This window comes from Dipodomys spectabilis, unplaced genomic scaffold, assembly GCF_019054845.1.
Source record: "Dipodomys spectabilis isolate Male_0828 unplaced genomic scaffold, ASM1905484v1 ptg000229l, whole genome shotgun sequence".
Classification (NCBI taxonomy): domain Eukaryota; kingdom Metazoa; phylum Chordata; class Mammalia; order Rodentia; family Heteromyidae; genus Dipodomys; species Dipodomys spectabilis.
This window is the reverse complement of record NW_024870906.1, coordinates 1,724,929-1,747,975: the sequence shown is the minus strand read 5'-3', so window position 1 is coordinate 1,747,975 and position 23,047 is coordinate 1,724,929. Positions and strand designations below refer to the sequence as shown.

The 23,047-nt window shown below is 49.1% G+C and overlaps 1 protein-coding gene across 1 annotated transcript in view; it reads left to right on the top strand.

Annotated features, from left to right (window-relative positions):
- Positions 1–23,047, top strand: part of Dock5 (dedicator of cytokinesis 5) — a 138,168-nt gene that overhangs the window by 97,194 nt on the left and 17,927 nt on the right. Inside the window, exons 25-38 of the mRNA XM_042697792.1 lie at positions 234–340; positions 2,246–2,382; positions 3,304–3,399; positions 5,227–5,325; positions 8,931–9,025; positions 10,785–10,863; positions 12,389–12,489; positions 14,852–14,910; positions 15,251–15,405; positions 16,637–16,722; positions 20,009–20,168; positions 20,967–21,007; positions 21,663–21,753; positions 22,352–22,471. Coding sequence (XP_042553726.1) covers positions 234–340; positions 2,246–2,382; positions 3,304–3,399; positions 5,227–5,325; positions 8,931–9,025; positions 10,785–10,863; positions 12,389–12,489; positions 14,852–14,910; positions 15,251–15,405; positions 16,637–16,722; positions 20,009–20,168; positions 20,967–21,007; positions 21,663–21,753; positions 22,352–22,471 — 1,426 coding nt within the window. The remainder of the gene's footprint in view (positions 1–233; positions 341–2,245; positions 2,383–3,303; positions 3,400–5,226; positions 5,326–8,930; positions 9,026–10,784; positions 10,864–12,388; positions 12,490–14,851; positions 14,911–15,250; positions 15,406–16,636; positions 16,723–20,008; positions 20,169–20,966; positions 21,008–21,662; positions 21,754–22,351; positions 22,472–23,047) is intronic.

The window sequence follows — 23,047 nt, the reverse complement described above, 5'->3', positions numbered from 1 at the left end:
GGTGCTGAAGGTTAAGTCAGGCCCCGGACGGTGATGGTGGGCAGGCATGGGCAGCCTGGGTGTGTGACCCTGGCTCTTCCTGGAGCCCCCCAGGGAGCCAGATACAGCCTCACCAACACTCCCCGGGCTCCGGGTGCTGGGAGTTCTGCAGGCACAGCTCGCAGGAAGAGAAGGTTGTGTGAGAACTCTAGCTGGGCAGCACAAGCCCATCTACCCAGGGTATCTCTTTGCAGCGTGCTCTTCTGCAAGTTCATCCAGAGCATTCCTGACAACCAGCTGGTCCGGCAGAAACTCAACTGCATGTCCAAGGTGGTGGAGAGCAACCTGTTCCAGCAGTCAGGTAAGACCCCGCCCAGAGCAGCCTGCTTGGGGAGGCTAGGCTTGCTTTCTTTTGCCTTGTTCATCTTGTTTTCATGCCAGTAATGTTCTGGCCACTTTGTTGATATTGGGGTTTTAAGAACCCAGGTCAAACTGGGTGTGATGATTCATAACTAGAATCCCAGCTAATCAGGAAGTGGAGACTGAAAGATCACAGTCCAAAATGAAGGAGACCCCATCTCAACACACAAGCCACATGTTTGTTCCTGTAAGCCCAGCTGTACAGGAGGATCACAGTTTAAAGCTGGCTCCAGCTAAGAGAAAATGAGCTGACGGTGTGGCTCAAGTGGTAGAGTGCCCGCCTCGTGAGCACAAGGCCCTGAATTCAAACGCCAAGGCCAGCAAAGAAAAAGAAACACAAAAGCAGTTGCCAGGTTTACTATTTCCAGAACGGTGTGTTGAATCTTTAATTGGAATAAGCAGCAAGTAACTTGGTCTTCAAAAGAGGAGCCATAGGCACCCAGGCAGGCGGCTCTTTGCCTTTACTGTGCAGGCAAGCCAGGGTGCAGAGTACAGGACTGAGTCAGGCCCCACCGGTGTCCCAGGGGAGCTGAGGATGGCTTATCTGTGCCCTGGTGCAGTGATGTCACCTCAGCAGCTGACCTCAGAATTTACCCCAGGGAAATAAGCCAGCACAGTAGTACCATCAGGGTGTGGTTTTAGAGGAAGAGAGAAGCCAGATTCCCAGCACTCCAAACCTCAGGAAAAACTGCAGTGCTGATAAAATTACTTTTTTTTTTTTTAACTTTTGTGACTAGGGTCAAGCATACTTCTTCTTCCTCTTTCCTCCTCCTCCTCCTTCTCCTCTCCCTCCCATCCCAAACAAATAAAAAGGAGACAGTCCAATTCCTGGTTCTTTTTCATTAACCCAAGACTGCTAGAGTAGGGCAGCCATGGAACCTTCTATTGCCACCGCCCTGGGTGAGGGCATCTGGTCCGGTAACTTCCTAACAGATGGGACAGGACTGTTGCCAGCAGAGGCCTCAGGGTCAGGAGAGTTGGGTGGAGTGTTGGTGGGAGAGCCCTCGGCTAGTTATGGACTAAGTCCAAATCTCAGCTCTCAGTCTCCCTGTTCTGTTTCTGCGGAAGGAAGGACTGGAACTAGGTACTATCCGTGGCTTCTTGGGATTCCTGATATTTTCTGACCTCCATCAATTAGCGATCCGCAATTCCAAATATTTCTAGCATGTGGTGGGAGGTAGCATGAATGCCTTTGGGAAGCTAGTGAATGAATGATCTTAAATAGAAAACATTTTACAAGCATTCTAATGTGTTGCAATGAACTCTAAGATGTAGAAAAGTGGAGCTCCAGGTGGCTCATGCCTGTAATCCTGGCTACTCAAGAGGCCGAGATCTAAAGGGTCACAGTTCAGGCCAGCATAAGCAGAAAAGTCCATGAGATTCTACCCCCATTTAGCTAATTTAGCCATTTAAAAGGCTGGGCTGGAGGCATGGTTCGAGTAGGAGAGCACCTGCCAAGCAAGCAAGTTGGCCAATGGCTGGCGACCTTGAGTTCAAGTCACAGAACCAGGAGAAAAAGAAAAAGAAAACAAGGGTAGTGTTTGAGTGCAAGAAATGGCATGGACCAGTTTCAAACCAGACAGTTTGAAACTAGCCTGAGCAAAAAAGTCTGTAAGACTCCATCTTCAAAACCCAGCAAAAAGCCAGTCTGGAGACATGTCTGAAGAGCACCAGACAAGCAAGCACACTTAACAAGTACAAGGCAGGCAGGCAGGCAAGGGAGGGAGGGAAGAAGGAAGGAAGGAAGGAAGGAAGGATGGATGGATGGATGGACAGGGTGGGCCTTTGCGGGACTGGCTGCGGGGAGCTACAGAAGGAGTAGTGAGCCTCCTCATTTCCTCCTCAGAGTGCCGGGAAGTGCTGCTGCCGCTGCTGACGGACCAGCTCAGCGGCCAGCTGGATGACCACTCAAGCAAGCCGGACCACGAGGCCAGCTGTCAGCTTCTCAGCAGCATCCTGGAGGTGCTGGACAGGAAAGACGTGGTGAGTGGGGCACCACCTTGCTGTCTCCATGGGAGAGGCTCGGGGAAGCTGAGAACACAGGGAGCTCATTTTAGAGGTGACTGGACAGACCAGATGCTCACGTGGACGTCTAGCTCCAGGGACCCTCAGACAGATTTGCCAAGCACTGCCCACTTGGCTAGCCGTTGATCGTTAAGAACTCTGGACATTCTGCCGAGACCCATTGAGACTTCCTCTTCTCTGCAGAAGCATCTCCTGCCCAGCACTGGGTGGGCAGTCCTGCCCTGCTGACGCGCTCTCTTTCTATTCTCTCTGACACTGTTGATTTCTCTGGAGCTCAGTGCAAACAGCATTTGGGATTTGGCTTTGCTTTTGTGCCAGTACGAGGGCTTGAACTCAGGCTCTGAGTGCTGTCCTTTAGATTTTTCGCTCCAGGTAGATACTCTACCACTTGAACCACAGCTCCACTTCTGGCTTTTATTTTGGTGGTTAATTGGAGGTAAGAGTCATATGGACTTTCCTACCCAGACTGACTTTGAACCGTGATCCTTAGATCTCAGCCTCCTGAGTAGCTAGGATTACAAGCATGAGCTACTGATGCCACTTTTTATTTCTGTCTTTCACTTCCTCATGGCCCTGGGCACCGCTTGCCATCAGAACTGGGGACTGCTGGCTACTAAGGGATCCTGACCGGCTGTGGCCAGGGAGAGCTCAGTGTGAGCACAAACTATGGGCTTAATGGAGGCCCTGGCGATGGTCTGTGTTCTTCGTAGAGTTGTCATTCTGCACTACCATCTGTCCACTGGGGATAAGAGATTGCCCCCTAAGGAAAAGCCAGGATGAGATCTAAGGAAAGAGAGCTCCTCTGTGCAAGGCTCCCCGGAGATGAGGGAAACTGAGTCAGCAGGGGTGATGAGTGTCACGGTCGGTGTCTCCCCACAGGGCCCCACGGCGACGCACATACAGCTGATCATGGAGCGGCTGCTGCGGAGGATCAACCGGACGGTGATCGGGATGAACCGGCAGTCTCCCCACATTGTGAGCGCCTCTCCGGGGCTTCCCCCTGAACCCTGATCCCGAACCCTGGCCCTTCACATCCTAAGTGATGTGCTACAGCCCAGAGCGGATCCCAGGCCTGACACGTTGGATGGTGTTCACTCAGTAGGACACCGGCCCTGGCTAGCGCAGGGGTTCGCTCCTATCACACTAGCGACTTGGGAGCCCGAGACGGGGAGGGTCGTGGTTCCAAATCCACAAGGGCATAAATGTGAGACCCCCATCTGGGTCAATAGCTGGATGCAGCTGCATGTTCCTATCATACCAGCTATGAGAAAGCATCAAGAGACAGATCAGGGTCCACGCTGGCCTGGGCACACATGGAAAATTTAAAAAATAACAAAGGCAAAAAGGGCTGGAAGCGTGGCCCCATGGTAGAGTGCCTGCCTACCAACGCCTAGAGTGATCAAACCCCAGTGCCACCAAATAATAATAATAATAACAATAATAATATAAATTAACTCGAGAGCTTTGGTTTTATGTTCTATTTTTTCTTTTTTTGCCAGTCCTGGGGCTTGAACCCAGGGCCTAGGTATTGTCCCTGAGCTCCTTTTGCTCAAAGATAGCACCCTATCACTTGAGCCACAGCACCACTTCCAGCTTTTTTTCTGTGTATGTGGTACTGAGGAATCAAACCCAGGGCTTCATACACACTAGGCAAGCATTCTACCGCTAAGCCACCTTCCCAGCCCCATGGATTTATGCTCTTGAAGAGAGGTTGTAAGATTCACATGAGAAGATGGCATTGTCTGCCTAAAGTAAGAACCTCCTGGAACATTCCAGCAAGGGAGGGGACACAGAGGCAAAGCGAGTGTGGAGAAAGATGAACATACAGGAGAAAGAGAGGAGCATGCAGGTGAAGAGACAGAGACACAACCGCAGGAAGAAGCGTGCAACACTGTGCCTAGCTTCATCCCGCTGTGTGAGGCTGGGTATTTGAGGGTGAATCAATATTAGCGACTCTGTGGATGAAAGGTGCAGGTGCAATTATACATGCAGGGAATTATACATACATACAGGTGGTGGTTAGGAAGTCTTCCCTCCCTCCTAGGGACAGCTGTTCCGGACTCACAGAAACCATGTTGTTCTCCGATCTGTGGGCCTGCCACAGGGTGGTACTGGGGTGGGGTAGGGAGCTGTTGACCTCACAAATAGAAATGACATTAAGCATGTCTTCATTCCCGGCTAAAGGGGCCTTGGAGCAATGGCACCGGCGTGTTTTCCCACAGAGTTGCCTCTCCTGTCCTTGCCACTCGACACGTTTGGTGTGATTGCAGTGTGACCCCGAAATCTCAAGCCCCTTGGAGCGTTGCACATTTCTGGTTTTCCAGTTCAGAGTATTCCATTTCCCTTTCCTCTTCTTTCTGGCCTTCCTTCACATTTATGTTTGTTGGACCACTCGGAGTATTTTCAGACATTTCTCTCCATGGGCTTTCTTGAATACGATTCTGTCCGCACAAGAAGCTCTATCTAGTTAAGATCTTTGGTGTTGTGTGGCTTGATCCATAGGCTTTCTCCTAGGTCATAGCCCTAGGGAAGGCAGTGTGATTGGATTTGAGGGGTCCCTGTGGAGTTCATGGTGTGTGTGTGTGTGTGTGTGTGTGTGTGTGTGTGTGTGTGTGTGTGTGTGTGTGTGTGTGTGTGTGTGTGTGTGTGTGTGTGTGTGTGTGTGTGTGTGTGTGTGTGTGTGTGTGTGTGTGTGTGTGTGTGTGTGTGCGCGCGCGCGCGCGCGCGCACATGTGCATGCGTGCATGTCTCCAGCGGTGGGTGGTCTGAGGAGTCTTAGATCTGCGTGTTCTCTCTCTCCAGGGCAGCTTTGTGGCTTGCATGATCACCATCCTACAGCAGATGGATGACAGCCACTACAGCCACTACATCAGAACCTTCAAGACTCCACACGACATCATCGTAAGTTGTCTGCGCCAATGCCAACACTTCCTTTTTGATTTTGTGTGTGTTTTGTTTTCCTTAAGGCAGGGTCTTGCTCATAGCTCAGTCCGATCTCTAAGCGAGGATCTTCCCACCACAGCCTCCCGAGCACAAGCGGGCCCACTTCTGAAGACTTCGTATATTCACTGCAACTGCCCAGAACAGCCCCCTCCTCTGGGATGCGACGGTCCATGGGGACCCCAAAAGGGACAGCCCCCTTCTTCATCTCCTTGCCAGGACTGCGTGAGGCAGTCAGCTGGTAACCATCACTCGCTTGGATTTCGAGAGAGCCCTTGCTTAGAAAACGGGCAGGGGTTTGTTTTCTCTCGGGAATGAGGAGAGTCACCTTGACAGAGCACCTCTTGCTAGTGCCAAGACAAGGATGTCCGGTGACAGGCTGTGCCCGGCCCTTTTGGGACACAGGAAGAGGAAAGCTCTGTCTGTCCCTTGCTCTGTCTTCAGTAGAAAATCTTCCACTTGCTTGTCTTCACCCGGAGGCGTTGTTTTCTTATTACCATTAAGCATGCATCTGAGGCCAAGATAGGCTAAGGAACCCTTTCCCTCCAGCAGCTATGAGCAGTGGCCTGCACAAGGGCCTGGACCTGCGGTGGGTTTTCACACTGAAGCCAGTCGTTTTTCGGTTGACTTCCAACCTCTGTGCATAGTCCAGTCTTCCCTTCACCATGGTGGTTTGAACTCAGGTTCTTAGACTCGCGAGGTGGGCACTCTACTCCTTGATTTTTGCCCCTAACCCGTTTTTCTTTTAGTTACTCTTCACAGAGTCTTCCCTATTTTGCCTAGCCTATCTTAGACCATGATCCCCCTACTTATATCTTCCACTTAGCTGGGATTACAGGCATGTTCTAGCTCATCCAACTTTTTGTTAAGATGGAGTATGGCTGACCTTTCACCTGGGCTGCCTTCACACCATAATCTGCTCTTCCTCCTGTGTCAGAAATCACAGAGTGAGCCCCACACCCAGCCTGCGCTAATCTTTCTATGCCCCAGATTCCCTGCTTTCTACATATTAGAGTGAGAGTGTGTAGCCAGGGGACCGGAGGATTTGTAGCTCCCTCCTTGCCCACCACCCTCCTCTCGGTGGTGCCTGGGAACTGAAGGAGGTTTGTCACTAGCCCAACGACGGCTCAGTGCTGCTGCCCACGTGGTTACACGACCTTGCAGGAAACATGAGGCAAGCTACTTCACCTCACTAGACCCATTTCCTGATCTGTAAGGGAACAGTTACCTTGAGGGTTATTGTGAATATCAACCAAGAGCACACCTGGGCAATGTCTGGCTCTGTGCTTCATTTGCATGTAGCCAATACCTAGGAAAATACCTAAAATTTAGCTTTAACTCATAGTTCATATTATATGCAAAATATTACAGTGCACATGCTATCTATTACACATAATGTGATACATTGTATTTATCGTGCATACATGCAGTGAGTTATAGGTTATACCTACATTTTATATGTTACATATATCATACATATTACACATATTGCATAGCATGTTCTAGATGCTATATAGGGTATATGTGCACTATACTATATTAGTGTGGATATTATACAACAGAAGATCATTTTATTGGTATTGGGCTATAAGATGAAACTCACATAAAATGTTTTAGCCATTTCTTAAAACATTTTTCTCCAGAAAACAGCTAAAGTAGGCTTGCTCTGAATCCACAGTGGGACAGGGGCTGTTGGATCCAGGGTTAGTTGGGAAGAAAGGGGCTGAACTCCTGTGTGCCAGGTGGTGGTGTGTAATTACAGAGCACCATTGTCCCGGGGTGAGCTAAGGCCTGGAGCGGCCAGGTCCTCACCATGAGCCTGCGGTCCTCAGGGGCAAAGCCCTTGCGCACAGTGAGGCCTGTCCTCCTATCACTGCCTCTGAGTAAGTCAAGCCTGGACTCGCGGTGGTAGGTAACAGGAGGCCTTATGATTCTCTGGTTTGTGGTAGCAGCTGTTAACTCAGACTGTCAACTGTTGGTATAAAATGCAAAAATCAGGCATCAGCTATGGGGTCTAGCACCCTGCTTTTTTTTGTTGTTGTTGTTGGTCGTGGGGCCTGAACTCTGGGTCTGGGTGCTGTCTCTCAGCCCTTCAGCTCAAGGCTAGCGCTCTACCACTTGAGCCACAGTGCTACTTCTGGCTTTTTCTGCTTATGTGGTACTGAGGAATAGAACCCAGGGCTTCATGCATGCAAGGCAAGCACTCTACCACTGAGCCACCTTCCCAGCCCTAGCACCCTGCTTTTAACACTGGTTGTTCAAACCATGAAGCCTTGCTGGTTTGTACAAACACATGTCCTAGGGCAGTGGATGAATGGGTGGTGATAAAGTTGTGTGCATGGAAAATGGTTTCAGAGTGGAGATTGTGAGGGCTGACTTACTGTGGAAGTCTGAAGAACCATCAAGAACAGCAAGACTTCCTAGGGAGAGCCACGCCCACTCTGAGCCAGAACCCCACCTACTCTGATCCAGAGCCACGCCCACTCTGAGCCAACACCATGCCCACTCCTGGGCCACTTGGTGTCCAAGTGCCAGCCTTAACAAATTGACCAAGGGCTTAGGGGGAAAAAAAACATGGTTAGAAATAACATGCCAGGCTGCGTGCTGTACTCTTAGCTACTCAGGAGACTGAGATCCAGAGAGTAGCATTTTGAAACCAGCCTGGGCAAAAAAGTTCAAAGCATTCAAAGTCCAGCTAACAAAAAGCCCAGCTGGAGGCATGGCTGTAGTGATAGAGCACCAGCTTCGAGCTAGGCCCCTGGGTGTAAACCCCAGTACGGGAGAGAGCAAACCCAGGCTCCCTGCCTCAAAAGCACCGTGTTCTTTATAGCTACACTGTTCCACAGGGCAGAAGTGGGGTCGGGGCCACAGAAAGCAGGCAGAGATCCCACAGGCAATGTCTAAACTTAGCCCCCAGTAAAAATGGCTCCCAGACTTCAGCTCTAAGTTTTGGTCTGATTGAGTCCTGAATTGCCCTCGCTCACGGCTGCTTGTGGAGGCCCCCTGGCCATTTTTCTACCCTGTTCTCACCTTTGCTCACATTCCTAGTTAGTATAGTCGGCCACGGCGACCACCTCCTTTTTGGACCATGGAGGGCTTGGCTCGAGGCTGCTCCCGCAGCGGGAGAATGTGTGTGTGATGCCTCCCTGCTTGCCGAGGTAACGAAGTGAACTCAGTTCAGTTAAAGGCGCCATGTTCCGATAGCGCAGGGCAGGGGAAGACTCAAGAGATTCGGGCTGTGAACTTGGGGTGACACCCTTTCTCCTTCCAGTTTCATCCTGGCTCTCCTGCTTCCTCTTTTCTACGGCCTTCAATGCTTTCTCAGTAAAACGTGGACTATTTTGGGCCACTGGTTTGTTTGGTTTTTTTTTTCTTGGCCTCTGTTTTCCTTCCTCGAATTCATACATGTAAAGATCAAATTGTGCAATCGCTAGCTGCAAGAGTATACCCCATGGTGCCGCACAGCTCTGTGGGAAAGGCCGTTTGTGGGAATGTGGGGTCCTGACCGTGGAGAGCTTCTGCCGTGGCGCTGGAAGGAAGGCTAGTTCCGCCTGTGTCCTCCGCAGGACTTCCTCATGGAGACTTTCATCATGTTTAAGGACCTGATCGGCAAGAACGTCTACGCCAAGGACTGGATGGTCATGAACATGACACAGAACAGGTGAGAAGCCCACGGGCGGCCACCGGGGGCTGCTGTCCGGTCTCCACACAGCTGGCCCACATCTGTGCAGTGAGGCCCCTCCCACTGCCCCGCATTCTGCATCTGCACCGCTTCCCTGTGGGGTGCTGCCCTCCTCTGTCAGGGCCAGTCTCCTCCCATCCGTCCCCACGTAGGGCTTCCTCATCCTGTTCCGGCCTTCCTGTCGGTAGTGGGGCCTGAACTCTGGGCCTGGGCACTCACTGTCCCTCAGCTCTTCAGCTCAAGGCGAGTGCTCTACCACTCGAGCCACAGCGCCACTTCCAGTTTTCTGAGTGGCTTATTGGAGATGAGACTCTCACGGACTTTCCTGCTTGGGCTGACTTTGAACCGCCATCCTCAGATCTCAGCCTCCTGAGTGGTTAGGATTACAGGTGTGAGCCACCGGTGCCCGGCCACTCCCGTGTTTTTGACCACAGCACCAGGCCAGAGCCTTACAGTTGCTGGCTGACCACCACTATTTGTCAAATAGGAATGCATCAAGCATGGACAAAGAGAGCTTTAGAATTTTCTCTTTTTTTTCTTTCCTTTTTTAATTGTTGTGATACGTACAGAGGGGTGACAGTTACATAAGTCAGATAAGGAGTAGGTTTCTTTTTTGGACAATGCTACCCCTTCCTTCACATTCCCAGGTTTTCCGTCCCATCCCCACATATAACTTGTATAGTTCATTTTCTTTCTTTCTTTTTTGTTTGGTCCTGGGACTTGAACTCAGGGCCTAGGCTCTGTCTCTGAACATCTCTGTGCTCAAAGCTAGCGAGCCACAGCACCACTTCCAACTTTTTCTGTTTAATCTGGTACTGAGGAATCGAACCCAGGGCTTCATGCATGCTAGGCAAGCGCTCTACCACTAAGCCCCATTCACAGCCCTGTTTGTTCTTATAGAGGTGATGTGCAGGGGATTCCAATGACAGGAGTCCGGTCATGGTACATTTCCTTCCACACAGTGTCTTCCCTTCCCTGGCTCTCTCCCCCTTCCCCCTCCCACCTCCACACCCTTATCAGTGTCCGGTGAGCTCCATTGCTGCATTTTTTTTCACTTTTCCCTTGAGTTCTGTGCCCTCCCAAAGATACGCACATGAATACACCATACAGAGCTCATTTCTACAGTGTCTATTGAGGACCGCTGCTGTATTTGTTCACCCTTTGCCCCTCTACTTCTGTGTCCCCCCCCCCCACCCAAGACAGGTGAAAAAACAGCAACAAAGGGAAAAGCACGAACCTCTTGCTTCCTGGTGTTCATTTTGATAAATATTATTTTGTATGATCAGAGGCATGCCTTTGTGTTCTCTGTAGAATTTTCTTAATGAGCTGCCTAAGGCAGATCATTATTATCAACATGATTAAGTCCGTATGGTCCTGACACCCGATTAGAAAACCTGTCCCCGGAGTGCAGATTAGAGAAAAAACTGTAGTAGCAACCCTAGACTGTCGGAGAAGTACCTAGCAGCCCTGTGCCAATCACCCAGTCGGAGGCACAAAGGCCCTGGGGCACATCTGCAGCTCCATCCCCAGCCAGAAAACCCTGCTACAGCCCCCAAGGCTCTTCTGGACCTTCCCAGAAACTGACACTCTGTGCCTGGTCCTGTGGACTGCCCCTCTCGCTAGCCTCTAAGGACGCTGGTAGATCTTACGGACTTTTCCGGCCGGCCATGGTGTAGATTCGTGGGAAAATGTCCCATGGGCACAGAGTTGCCCTCTTAATGGGTCCTCTCCTCTGCAGGGTGTTTCTTCGCGCGATCAATCAGTTTTCTGAAGTTCTCACGAGACGCTTCATGGATCAGGCGAGCTTTGAACTTCAGGTGAGCCTGCGCCACCCCCGTGCATCCCGGGAATTGTTGCCAGTCCTCCGAGTGTGACTCCGAAGGGGAAAGCAGCAGCTCGGGTTTTATAGAAGATAACGGTTTCCACGGTTCCTTTTTCCTGGGCTAGTAATATACGTGAGGAGAAACGGAGAGAAGTAATAGTCTCATGTAGGCCCCCTTATCCACAGGGGTCACCCCAAATGCCTGGAGCCACGCGGGGTACCAAACTCTGTCTATCCTCTGCTTCCTCTTGAGCCTACAATTGAGTTTCTTTCCTAAGTCAAACACATAACAGAGTAGCACCAGTAAGTAACAGAAAAATAGAGCAGTTATACCAATATGCCGAGTTAAAAATTAGAAGGCTGGCCATTGGTGGGTCATGCCTGTAATCCTAGCTACTCAGGAGGCTGAGATGTGAGGATCAAGGTTCAAAGCCAGCTCAGGCAAGAAAGTCCATAAGACTCTCATCTCTAGTTAACCACCAAAAAGCCAGAAATGGCACTATGGTTCAGAGTGGTAGAACACGAGCCTTGAGCACACAAGCTCAGTACAGCAGACAGGTACCTGTGGTTCACATGTGTAATATCAGCTTCTTGGGAAGCTGAGATCTGAGGATCCTGGTTTGAAGCCAGCCCAGGCAGAAAAGTCTGTGAGACCGATTAACAGCAAAAAGCTGGAAGTGGAAGTGTGGTTTAAATAGTAGAGTGCCAGCCTTGCGTGGGGGGGGGGAGGGGCAGAAAAAAGCAAAAGCACAAGGTCTCAAGTGCAAGCTCTACTACCAGCACACACACACACACAGTACCAGATGGACACACAGCCTGTGTCTTCACTGCGCAGGGGTTCAGTGGTGGGAAATGGTTCACGTGAGTGGGATTTGCAAAGTCCTGAGGAATATAACGCAGGCAGGCAGGCAGGCCGGCCGGCACCGGCTGTATCTTTATTCATTCAAAGCAGTGTGCTTTGGATACAGAATGCCAAACTACCTACTATAAATAGGTGCAGTTATTGAAGGCCAATTCCATTTCTCCCAGGAGTAAAGAGAAATGTAAAATTTGAAGTGTGTGTGTGTGTGTGTGTGTGTGTGTGTGTGTGTGTGTGTGTGTGTGTGTGTGTGTGTTGGAGTCTTGGGGCTTGAAGTCAGGGTCTGAGTGCTGTCCATGAGCTTCTTAAGTACAAGACCAGCGCTCTACCACTTGAGCTATAGACCACCCACTTGCTGTTTTTTCTGAGTAGTTAATTGAAGATAAGAATCTTACGGACTTTCCTGGCTTCAAATTGGGATCCTCAGGTCTCAGCATCCTGAGTAGCTAGGATTAAACCAAATAAAAAAAGAAAGAAAGAAAAACTTAAGGCCTGAAACTTTCAGAAAGAGCAAAAAGTCCTATGAATTCTATTTTTTTCCCCTTGAACCCCCAGATAGTGACTTTCTGCCATGTGAATGGCTTTTTTTTAAAAAAAAACATTTACTCTTACTGATGGTATTTTCCATTTCTTTTCTGCCCACCCCATTAATCTTGAGCAGCTCTGGAACAACTACTTCCACTTGGCCGTAGCCTTTCTTACCCATGAGTCCTTGCAGCTTGAGACCTTCTCACAAGCCAAACGCAGCAAAATTGTAAAAAAGTAAGTGTACCTTTAAATCCTGGTGATGACTGGCAAGGCGATTTGACTGTTGATTTTCAACAGTGTTTTTGGTGTCATAGATGCCAACATGGTACCCAGTGGCATAGTAGATACTGCTATTCAATGACATCACAGTTGTGTGGACTGTGTACCTGGAGGGATGCTGGCCACCATTACTGTTCAGGAGCTGCTGCCCTCTGCTGGCAACTCCTGCAAATTGCAGGCATACATCTCAATACCAGAGAGCCAATGCGTTTGGCCCCACCTGTCCATCACCTAGCTGTTCAGCAGAAGATTCCCACATTATCTAAAAATGCTCCCAGGCATTACATCCTGGCTTGGAATTCAGGATGGAATTACGTGCAAGATTGATGAAAATTTTAAGGACACTGTTCATTGTGTTCATCTCAGTTACATTTTAAAGTTGGCAGCCTGGAAACTCAAAAAGCTATTTAGGTTAAAAAAAATACTAGTAATAACTTCAGGCCAGGTGCTCGTGGGCCAGTGTATAATCTTAGCTACTCAGAAGACTGAGATCTGAGGATGACAGTTCAAAGCCAGCCATGGCAGACACATTCATAAGGCTTATCTCCAGTTAACTAGCAAAGAGCCAGAAGCGGAGCTGTGGATCAAGTGGTAGAGTGCCAGCATTGGATGGAAAGACCAAGCAAGAGTGTGAGACCTGAGTGGAAGCCCCAGGACTGGCACAAAGTAATCCTAATCACTCGAGGAGCCCTGTGTGGTACTACATGTGTATAGTCCTGATACTTCCAAAATGAAGGCAGAGAGATCATAAACTCAAGGGCAGCCTGGGCTACCAAAGAGTTTCTTATTGAAAGTGCTAGAATTTTTAATTCATTTTCTCCTTGCTGGGCTATCTGAAATTCTAGGAACTAATCTGCATTCCTCTAACTTGCCCGTCCATTAAAACAAAACAAAACAAAACAAAACTGAGGTTGACAACTAAAACAGCAAGACTTTTAGTAGCTGTGCTTTAAAAGATAAAAATATAACCTGTTGTGTAGATTTCTCCAAGGGACAGGTACTGAGAGGTACTGGTTTACGATGGATTCCTTGGTCTCCTGCCTTGAAATAGCTTAAGCATCAAGGCAGCTTCTTTAAAGGCTGGATTTGATACTGGTTGAACCACGTAAGAGAAGTTAGCTAATGGAAAGTCTGAGGAGAAGAAAAAGGCTAATTAGGAACTAATGCTTCTACCATGTGTCAAAAGAGCGTACAACTCTGACTCACCCCACGTGAATGTTGTGTGTGCTGGCACAGCTGAGCTACCTAGTGAAAAGCAATCTAAATCTGAAAAAAGGTAAGCCGTGGAGCTGGCAGGGGTGCGGTTTTCACCGTGTGAGCAGCAACGTGGCCACGCAGGAGACAAGGTGTGAGGGTCTGGAGACGGTTCGTGTGCGTGTGTGCTTGTGTGCATGTGCACCTCCAGTATAAGGCTGCAGTGTGCAGTCCTCATCTGTTCACGGCGCGGATGCATCATTTGGTTCTTTGCTCTGCAGCAACCCAAGTGTCTCTGTCTCCTCCCTTCCGCCAGCCAGGGAAGACCAGATCAGCTCCTCCGTTCTTTCTCAGCTCTGCCTTTGTTTTCTCCAGCTGTTAAAGTCCCCTGGCCTGTCGTGTGGCTGCGTTCTCCTCTGGGGCGTGCCTGGGTAGTGCCCGCCTCTCTCACAGGGTCCCTGACTTCCCTGTGACATGTCCCACAAGGACATGAGCTGTATGTGTGTTGGTGGTGTTTGTGCCGGGGCTTGAACTCAGGGCTTGGATGCTGTCCCTTAGCTACTGTGGCTGAAGGCTGGCACTCTACCTCTTGAGCCACAGCTCTACTTCTGGATTTTTTTTTTTGTCTTTCTGGTAGTTAATTGGAGGTAAGAATCTCATGGACTTTCCTGCGTGGGCTGGCTTTGAACTGCAAGCCTCAGATCTCAGCCTCTTGAATAGCCGGAGATGACAGGCGTAGGCTTTTTTTCACTCCGTTCATCATTGTGCCCTTGGCCCTCCATATCTACACATTCTGTCTCCTCCACCAATGGAAATAATTGGGCAAACAATTATATCCCTATTACACATGTACAGGCTTTTTTTTTGCCAATATTCCTAATCAGTTGAGTGTACCAAGTTTTGTATATCATTTGCATTGAACTAGGAGTTCTGGGTAGTCAAGAGGATTTAAAGAATGGGCCAGGTGTGCACAGATTATGTGCAGATCCTAGTGTGCGTTCTGCAGGGCGCTTGGACATGGGCAGAGTTATCTGGAGCCCGTCTTGTCTGAGTCTCCAGGGACAACTGTGTTGAATGGAACTCGTTTCCACTGCTGACTGTTTTCTCCATTCTGATCTTCTAGATATGGGGACATGAGAAAGGAGATCGGCTTTAGGATCCGGGACATGTGGTACAACCTGGGTAAGTGACCCTGGCCGGGCCCTGTACCGCTCCTGTGATAAGCATGCCACTGTGCTGGGGTTGCCTTCCTTCGGGTAACGGTGGGATTTCGTCGCGTGTGGCACTGGGAAAGACGATTTCTGAGCTTCACAGCCTGGCCTCGGCTGGGAGTGTGGCTAAGATGCTGTCTTTTCTCCTGCCATCACACGACCAGAGCACAACATTTCAACATCCTCTTGTCAGTGGTGGTGGTTTACTCATGGAAACTTCCAGCATTAGGGGCCCTACGGAGGAGCATCGAAATGCCTTCTTGATAGTGAAGTGATTCTTGTTTAAATAGCTTCATTTGCTTTCATTTCAGGACCCCACAAAATCAAATTCATCCCATCCATGGTGGGGCCCATTCTGGAGGTCACTCTGACCCCCGAAGTGGAGCTCCGCAAAGCCACCATCCCCATTTTCTTTGATATGATGCAGTGTGAGTTCAATTTCAGTGGAAATGGCAATTTCCATATGGTAAGGAATGGCGGGGGCTGGGGGTGTGTACCCACGCAGTGCCCACGCAGTACCCACGCACTCAGCACTGATTCTTGCTCATTTGCCTTTCAAGATGGAGGAGCCGTTACTGGGCAGAACAGACCAGGGCTCAGATAACCACTCTCTTCCACATTTGATTTGTAATGCAGTGAACGCCAGCCCCCCTCCAGCGTTCTGCCCCAGACACTCCGTGGAAGGGTTCCTTCTGCTTTGTGTCTTTCATGAAGCTGTTGGTGCAAGTTGACTTTGTGTGTGTGTGTGTGTGTGTGTGTGTGTGTGTGTGTGTGTGTGTGTGCGTGCGTGTGCGTGTGCGTGTGCGTGCATGCGCGTGTGTGCATGGGACTTGATCTGAGGACCCGGGCGCTGTCCCTTAGCTTTTTCCCCTCCTGGCTGGATCTCTACTACTTGAGCCACAGTTTCACTTCCAGCTTTTTGGCAGTTAATTGGAGATAAGAATTTCATGGACTTCTGTCCCAGCCAGCTTTGAACTGCGATCCGCAGATCTCAGTCGCCTGAGTAGCTAGGAAGACAGGTGTGAGGCCCCCCGCACCTGGCTGACTTCGTGCATCTTAGCCCTACGTGCTACAGAATCGTATTGATGTGCCTTCCTCATCTCCAAAGGGTTAATATTGAAAACGATTTTGGTCCTGAGGTTTACCAAGAGCCAAGCAATCTCATTTCCAAGACTGAGATTAAAAAAAAAAAAAAAGATATAAAATGAGACTCTTGGGTGTGGCTCAAGTAATATAGCACTTGCCTAGCAAGTTGAGGCCCTGAGTTTGAACCCCATACCACATTACCCAAAAATGAGATTATTAAGCTACTTTTGTATGTATAATTATAATACAGGACAAAGAAATACAACCAAAGTGAATGTAACATTTTTGGTTGGTTAGTTGGTTGGGTTTTGATTGGTTGGTTGGTTGGGTTTTGATTGGTTGGTTGGGTTTTGATTGGTTGGTTGGTTGGTTGGTTTGAGTCAGGGCCCTATTGTGGTAGCTCAGGCTGGCCTTGAACTCACAATCCTTCTGCCTTGGCCTCCTGAGTGCTGGGATTACAGGTGTTAGTGCATGATCAATGAGGACAGGAAGTGGGATCAGCCCCCATATAAAGGGGTTGGGTCAGATGAGGGAAGATGGGCCGTCTGTCCGTCTGTCTGCATCGGCCTGTGCGTGTGATGTTGTCTGTGGACTATTGACTCTGCTTGCAGTTCGAGAACGAACTGATCACGAAGCTGGACCAGGAGGTAGAAGGGGGTCGTGGAGATGAACAGTATAAGGTTCTTCTGGAAAAACTGTGAGTATCCCACAAACGAACCTCAAGTGGGGGGCTCTGTTTCCTAGTGGAAAGAAGCGGGGTTCTGTCACCCCACTGTCAGCAGCCTCAGGGTCGCTGGCACTGCCCCAGCGCCCTCAGCAAGGCCAGTAGACCTTGGGGTGCCGCTACTGGCATTGTTGTATGCTCTGGGCTTGCCTGGCTCCAACCCGGAGAGCAGCGCAGACATCAGAGAGATGCGCAGAGCCACCCTGGCATTGCGCCCAGGGTTTGAATTCCTGAACTTCAGTGACAGTGCTGGTACCTCTCATGAAGGTGTCCAAGCAGCCAATTAAAAGAATACAAAACAGCCGGGCGTCAGTGGCTCACCCTATCATCTTGCTATTCAGGAGGCTGAGATCTGAGGATCATGGTTCAAAGCCAGATTGGGCAGCAAAGGCTGTGAGACTCTCATCTCCAATGAACCACCAGAAAACTGGAAGTGGCGCTGTGGCTCAAGTGGTCGAGCGCTTGCCTTGAGCTGAAGAGCTCAGGGACAGCGCCCAGGCCCAGAGTTCAAGCCCCACGATTGACAAAAAAAAAAGAATACCAAGCATTCCAAGGTCCACTCTGCATTTCATGATCTTGTTACTTTAGGTAGTTGTACCAAGCGGTTTATGAAGATGGAGCATCTTGACGCATGCCACCCCGCCCAGCGCCCTCACCCACCCCTCCCCACCCAACCCAACCACCCCTCCTCTCGCTTTTTTAAAAATTTTGTAGGATGCACATGGACTTCACCACAATCTCCCCCTTCTCCCCTCACTCCACCCTACCCTTTTGAGTTCCACGTCCTGTGCTTATTGTATTGAACTTCCCTATTGCCCTTCGATGGAGTCACACCGCTAGAGATGTCCCTTGAATCTACCGTATTTCGGTTAATATAAGCATAGGCACAGCGAATTTACTTAGGAGTTTGTGAGCAAAAAATCTAGCTTCCGCATACGAGGAAAAACACGTGTTCTTTGTCTCTCTGGCCTGACTTCAAGCCTGCCAGAAGACAGCAGCTCTGCGCCCACCAGGCTGGTCCCTGGTCACTGCATCCCTCAGCATCTCCACCCCTGCAGCTGGGCAGGGGTGATCCGCGGCTCTCCTTCATCCCGCCACCCTCCCGCCATTCCCTTGCCTCTTCGGCTTCCTTTGCTCCTGAGGAGAAAAGAAGACCTGTAGGCGTTGGTTTAAAATCCTTGGGCACTGGGAAAATTTAAATGGAGGCATGGCTGAAGGAATAGAGTGCCAGCCATGAGCAAAAAAGCCAAGCAAGCGCATAAGGCCCTGAGTTCAAGCCCCAGTACTGGACACACACACACACACACACACACACACACACACACACACACACACACACACACACACACACACACACACACACACACACACACACACACACACACCTTGCTTTGCCTGGGCATCCGTGGCTCACACCCGTGACCCTGTACAAGGATCACAGTTCAAAGCCATGCTGAGCTCTTCTAGTAACTAGCAAAAACCTGGAGGTACAGGTGTGGCTCAAGTGGTGGAGTAGCAGCTTTGAGTGAAAAAGCCAAGTGAAAGCAGAAGGGCCTGAATTCAAGCCTAGTTCCCGCACACAAAAAGAGGGAGAGAGTTCACTGCCAAGGCTCTTTTTACCACGGACTAGGAGTTCAGCCTTGGAGCTAGCGACTCAACCCGCCTCATCACCTCTTTTTCTCCATCCCAGGGAGCAATATCTTCTTTTTAGTATTATTGTTATAATTCAAGGGACGGAGTGTCCAAATAGGATCGTCTATTGTGGAGTTGCTGCGTGGAGAATGCTGGCCCCATTCTTTCCAATCTTCCCCTTGTCCAGGCCTGTATCTGCTGAAAGTTCTCCAGACTCTCATCACCTCTGCCAGCTGTGTCACCCACGGTCATTTTGTGTTTGCCCTGCTCTGTAGGAATTTCCTGGTAGAGACTGAAGCCTGGAGACTCCCAACTCTTTTCTTTTAGATTTTTAGGGTTCCCTAAGGAATCAGCATACTAATTAATCTGAGCTGAAATGAAATCTTTGAATGGCCTGTGTTTTAATTGTATTTTGTTTTTCATGGTAAAATCTTTTATATCCTGTTTGCATTGCGTGTCTGTTTGGCCTTCAAATCTCCCAGCTTGTAACTTTTGTTGTTCTGATCTCCTATGGAATTAAACAGAGCAGTTACATGCCTATTGAAACACACATAATATGTATCCACAGCAAACTACTCATTTACTCATTTAAAACAAACAACAACTCCAACAGTTGATTTTTCACATAAAAATCTTACCAGATTTTTTTTTTACCCTGAATCACAAGCTTGGTAAAGTATTACTGTATACAATAACAATGCCCCAGAATAGTCCTAGAGCTGGACTATTTAGATTGCTTTCTCATCCATCCATCCATCCATCCATCCATCCCTCCATCCATCCATCCATCCATCCATCCATTGTCATGACTGGGGCTTGAACTCAGGGACTGGGCACTGTCCCTTAGCGTTTTTGCTCAAGGCTGGTGCTCTACCACTTGAACTATAGCTCCACTTCTGTATTTTTGGTGGTGAATTGGAGATAGGAGTTTCATGGACTTTTCTGCCTAGGCTGGCATCTTCAGACCTCAGCCTCCTGAATAGCTAGGAATACAGGCACCAGCCACTGGGGCACCTGGCTCTTTCTCTCATGTTTTTGTTTTTTTTTCCCCCTGCCTTTGTCTGAGTTTTCTTTTGACTTTAGGAGCTCTGCCCAAAGGGAGAGAATTAGATCAGAAGTTTGGCTCTGCCTCCTGTTGACAAGTCTGCATCTCTATCTGAAAAGTCCCATTTTCTCTGAAGCGCCACACCCCAGAGGTTCCTAGGTTTCTCTGGGCTGGATGTTAACCCAAAGCTTTGCAGAATGCCCATGAGATGCACACCAGGCTTTGGGGGAGAATGAAGACAGGAAGAGGATCTTTGATTAATATAGGCAAAGATTCTCCTTCCTGTGATAACGGAAAAACAAAAAGCCCACAAACAAACTGACCTCCAGCGATCGACATTGCGGGCCTGGTGTCTAAGTACAGTGGGGGTTGAGTCAGGTCCCAGACAACATGAAGGATTTGAGGAAAGGGTGGTATCCCTCACTGGGATGGTCAGCGTTGCCTGGACTGAGGGTGCCGGTTTACCTAGCATCCTGTATCATTGAGTCTAGCGCCACCTGCTGCCGGGACCTCAGTCAGTGCACACCAGGGATGCGGGACTGGGGCAGGCAGGTAGAACCTTAGTCTCTGCTTTCCCTCCAGGCTCCTGGAGCATTGCAGAAAGCACAAGTACCTGTCCAGCTCTGGCGAAGTCTTCGCCCTCCTGGTCAGCAGCCTGTTGGAGAATCTGTTGGACTACAGAACCATCCTCATTCATGATGAGAGCAAGGAGCACCGCATGAGTTGCACCGTCAATGTGCTGGTATGTTCTAAACCTGCTTGCATATAGACACACAGACAGGCAGGCAGATATAAATTGATACAGCCTTGTCTGTGCCTTCCCATCTCCTCCATGGCTGTCTGGAGCTCAGCCCCAGGTCCTTCTCACAGATTCGGGGAACCTCGGGCCTTTATGGAGTCTGTGTCCTGCTGAGGTGAATGCAAACAGCTTTGGCCTTAGATGCTTGTGGCTAAGCTGTGGACCTGGAGGATAAATTTGGGAGTAGGACTGGAAACTGCCTCCTAAGCATCCATCCAGCTCCTTCCATCGACCGTCCTCAGCCCCATCTCCCGTCTTGCTTCTGTGTGGTTGCTTTACTGTTGAAATTGAAGCACGGAGAGAAACTCGTACAAGATGAGTCAGTGCAGTTCTCCTGAGAGCATAATCATCTGGTCTTACCTACGTGAACTGGGACCATAGGTCATAGACCATAGGCCTCAGCGATATACTGACCAATGAGTTCCTCCCCACTGAAAACCAAGGCCCTGTCACTACTTGACTCCCCCAAAAACCGGGCTAGCAGGCACTGTGTAGGTGAGTTATGGTATGGGTCCTTTAGAGGGTCTCCCAGGTTTCTTAGAAGCATGATCCTTCAAGGGAAAAAGAAAGTTCTTCAATGTATCTTCCTTACAACCCAGCACTTCCTTTTCTTATGGGGGAAATCTCCCTTTGGAGGAGGTGACACGCTTGAACAGCAATGGTTGTACTTTGGCCATTTTTATAGCCAGCTTATTGACAGTCATTCATTTACATTGGGATTTTGTGACCCTTTCTTGGCAGAATTTCTATAAAGAGAAGAAGCGGGAAGACATTTATATAAGGTAAGCTGGAGGAAGTGTCTTGTGTTCACTCTTTATGTCATGGTGCCGTGTGACATCTTCTTTCAGCAAGCAAATACTCGCCTCCCCAAGCCACTCTTGGTGTATTGAGAAGATGCCTCAAAGTGAGTGAGGCACACAGCATCCGAGACGCAGAGAGTCTGCTCTTTAGACAGATAGCAAATGAGCACACGTGAGGGAGCGGATAAATGGGGTCATGTCAGGGCTCACGGTGGGATAGGGGACTTCCATCAGGTAGTCAGAAGAGGCTCACAAGGAAAATTAATCCACCACGACGTCTTGGCCTGGGTTCTGTGAGTCCCTAACCAGGAAGCCAGATTGTACACCAATGGAGGGAGAGGATCCCTGGCTTTCAGGCACCTCCCAACGAGGACTGAGACCTAAAAAGAAAAATATAAACACATCTGCCTTGAAGGGAGAGTGGAAGGTACACTGGAGCCAGAAAGCCACCGGGCAGGAGATGTTCAGTGAGCGGAGGAAACAGGAAGAAAGGGAGTCCTTCGCCTCAGAGAAGTGTTCCTATGCATTAGCACTTCCAGGGGCAGGGTGGGGAGCTGGCCTGGAGCAGATCTTGGGATGGGCTGAGTGCAGGATCACTTCCGGCCCCCACAGCTCCTCCGTCTGCCCTTGTTACCAGATACCTGTACAAGCTCCGAGACTTGCACCGAGACTGTGAGAGCTACACGGAGGCCGCCTGCACCCTCCTCTTACACGCCGAGCTTCTGCAGGTGAGCATTCAGCACGGCTGGCCGGCCCGGGCAGACCCAGTGTGCTCCGTCACAGGTCCCCCCTTGGGGACTGAGTTCCACCTGCTTCTCGATGCCAACAGGGAAGAACCTTGCTTAAGGCAAGAACGTTTTCTTGCCTTTGCAATAGCTCTTTTTCCTTATCATGTATTTGCACATGGATGGGAAGTAAAGTACAACCCAAGGGCCTCTTTTAATTGACCTTCTAATTAAGGAGATAAAACACATATTGATTGATAAATAGCCATCAGTAAAACTACTGTAGAAACACTTTCCTATTTATACTCTCTCCATAAGTAAAATTACACCATGGTATGATATAAACACATCTGTACGTTCCTGAGTGCCAGATAATTAATTACTTTTTTTTCCCCTTTGGAGCTGGTCACGTGAGTGAATATGTGAATATAATTTTGGTGCTTATTAAACAATATGAAGGAAGCCAGTAGGAAGGAGCCAAGTTACAGGCATTTTTTTCCCTGACTTTCTTTTTTTGGTTTCAATATTGATTGCATTTGTCATTGGTAATTAGTGAATGCATTGTGTTAACCCTAATGCTGAATGGGTTTCTGTTTTTCAGTGGTCTGACAAGCCCTGCATGCCTTACCTGCTCCAGAGGGACACTTACTATGTGGGTACCCAGCAAGAGCTGAAAGAGAAACTCTACCAAGAAATCATATCTTACTTTGACAAAGGCAAGGTGAGTTGTGGCTTATTTGCTACGGGGATCAAACTATCCCAGCCAAACTGCACCCCCCTCCACTGCCAGCTGTGCCATATTTCTGGATGATTTTGGGGTGCTTTTCTAGCTTACATCTTCCAATAACCCTCATTATAATTAGAGAGAACTTATCTCTGTCTTATAAGAAATCGAGGCCCACGTGAAAAGTATATTTGTTGGTATTTTTGTTTGTTTTTGGTTTCTTCACCCTTTATGTTCTTAAAAATAATGGAAGACTTCAAAGCACTTTTGGTCATGTGGATTTGTCTGTTGGTGTTTATACTTGTAGAAGTAAAAGCAGAAAAATAGTCAGTTTTACCCATCAGCTTTTGTGTTTGTGTACTGGTACTGGGGCCTGGTACTTGCTGAGCTTTCTTTCTCATAGCTGGCACTCTAACACTTGAGCCAGGCCTCTAGCTCCAGCATTTGTCTGGTTAATTGGAGATAAGAGTCTCAAGGTCTTTGCTGCCTGGACTGGCTTTGAACTGTGATCCTCTAGATCTCAGCCTCCTGAGTAGCTAGATCCCAAGAGTGTGATACTGATGCTTCCTTCTA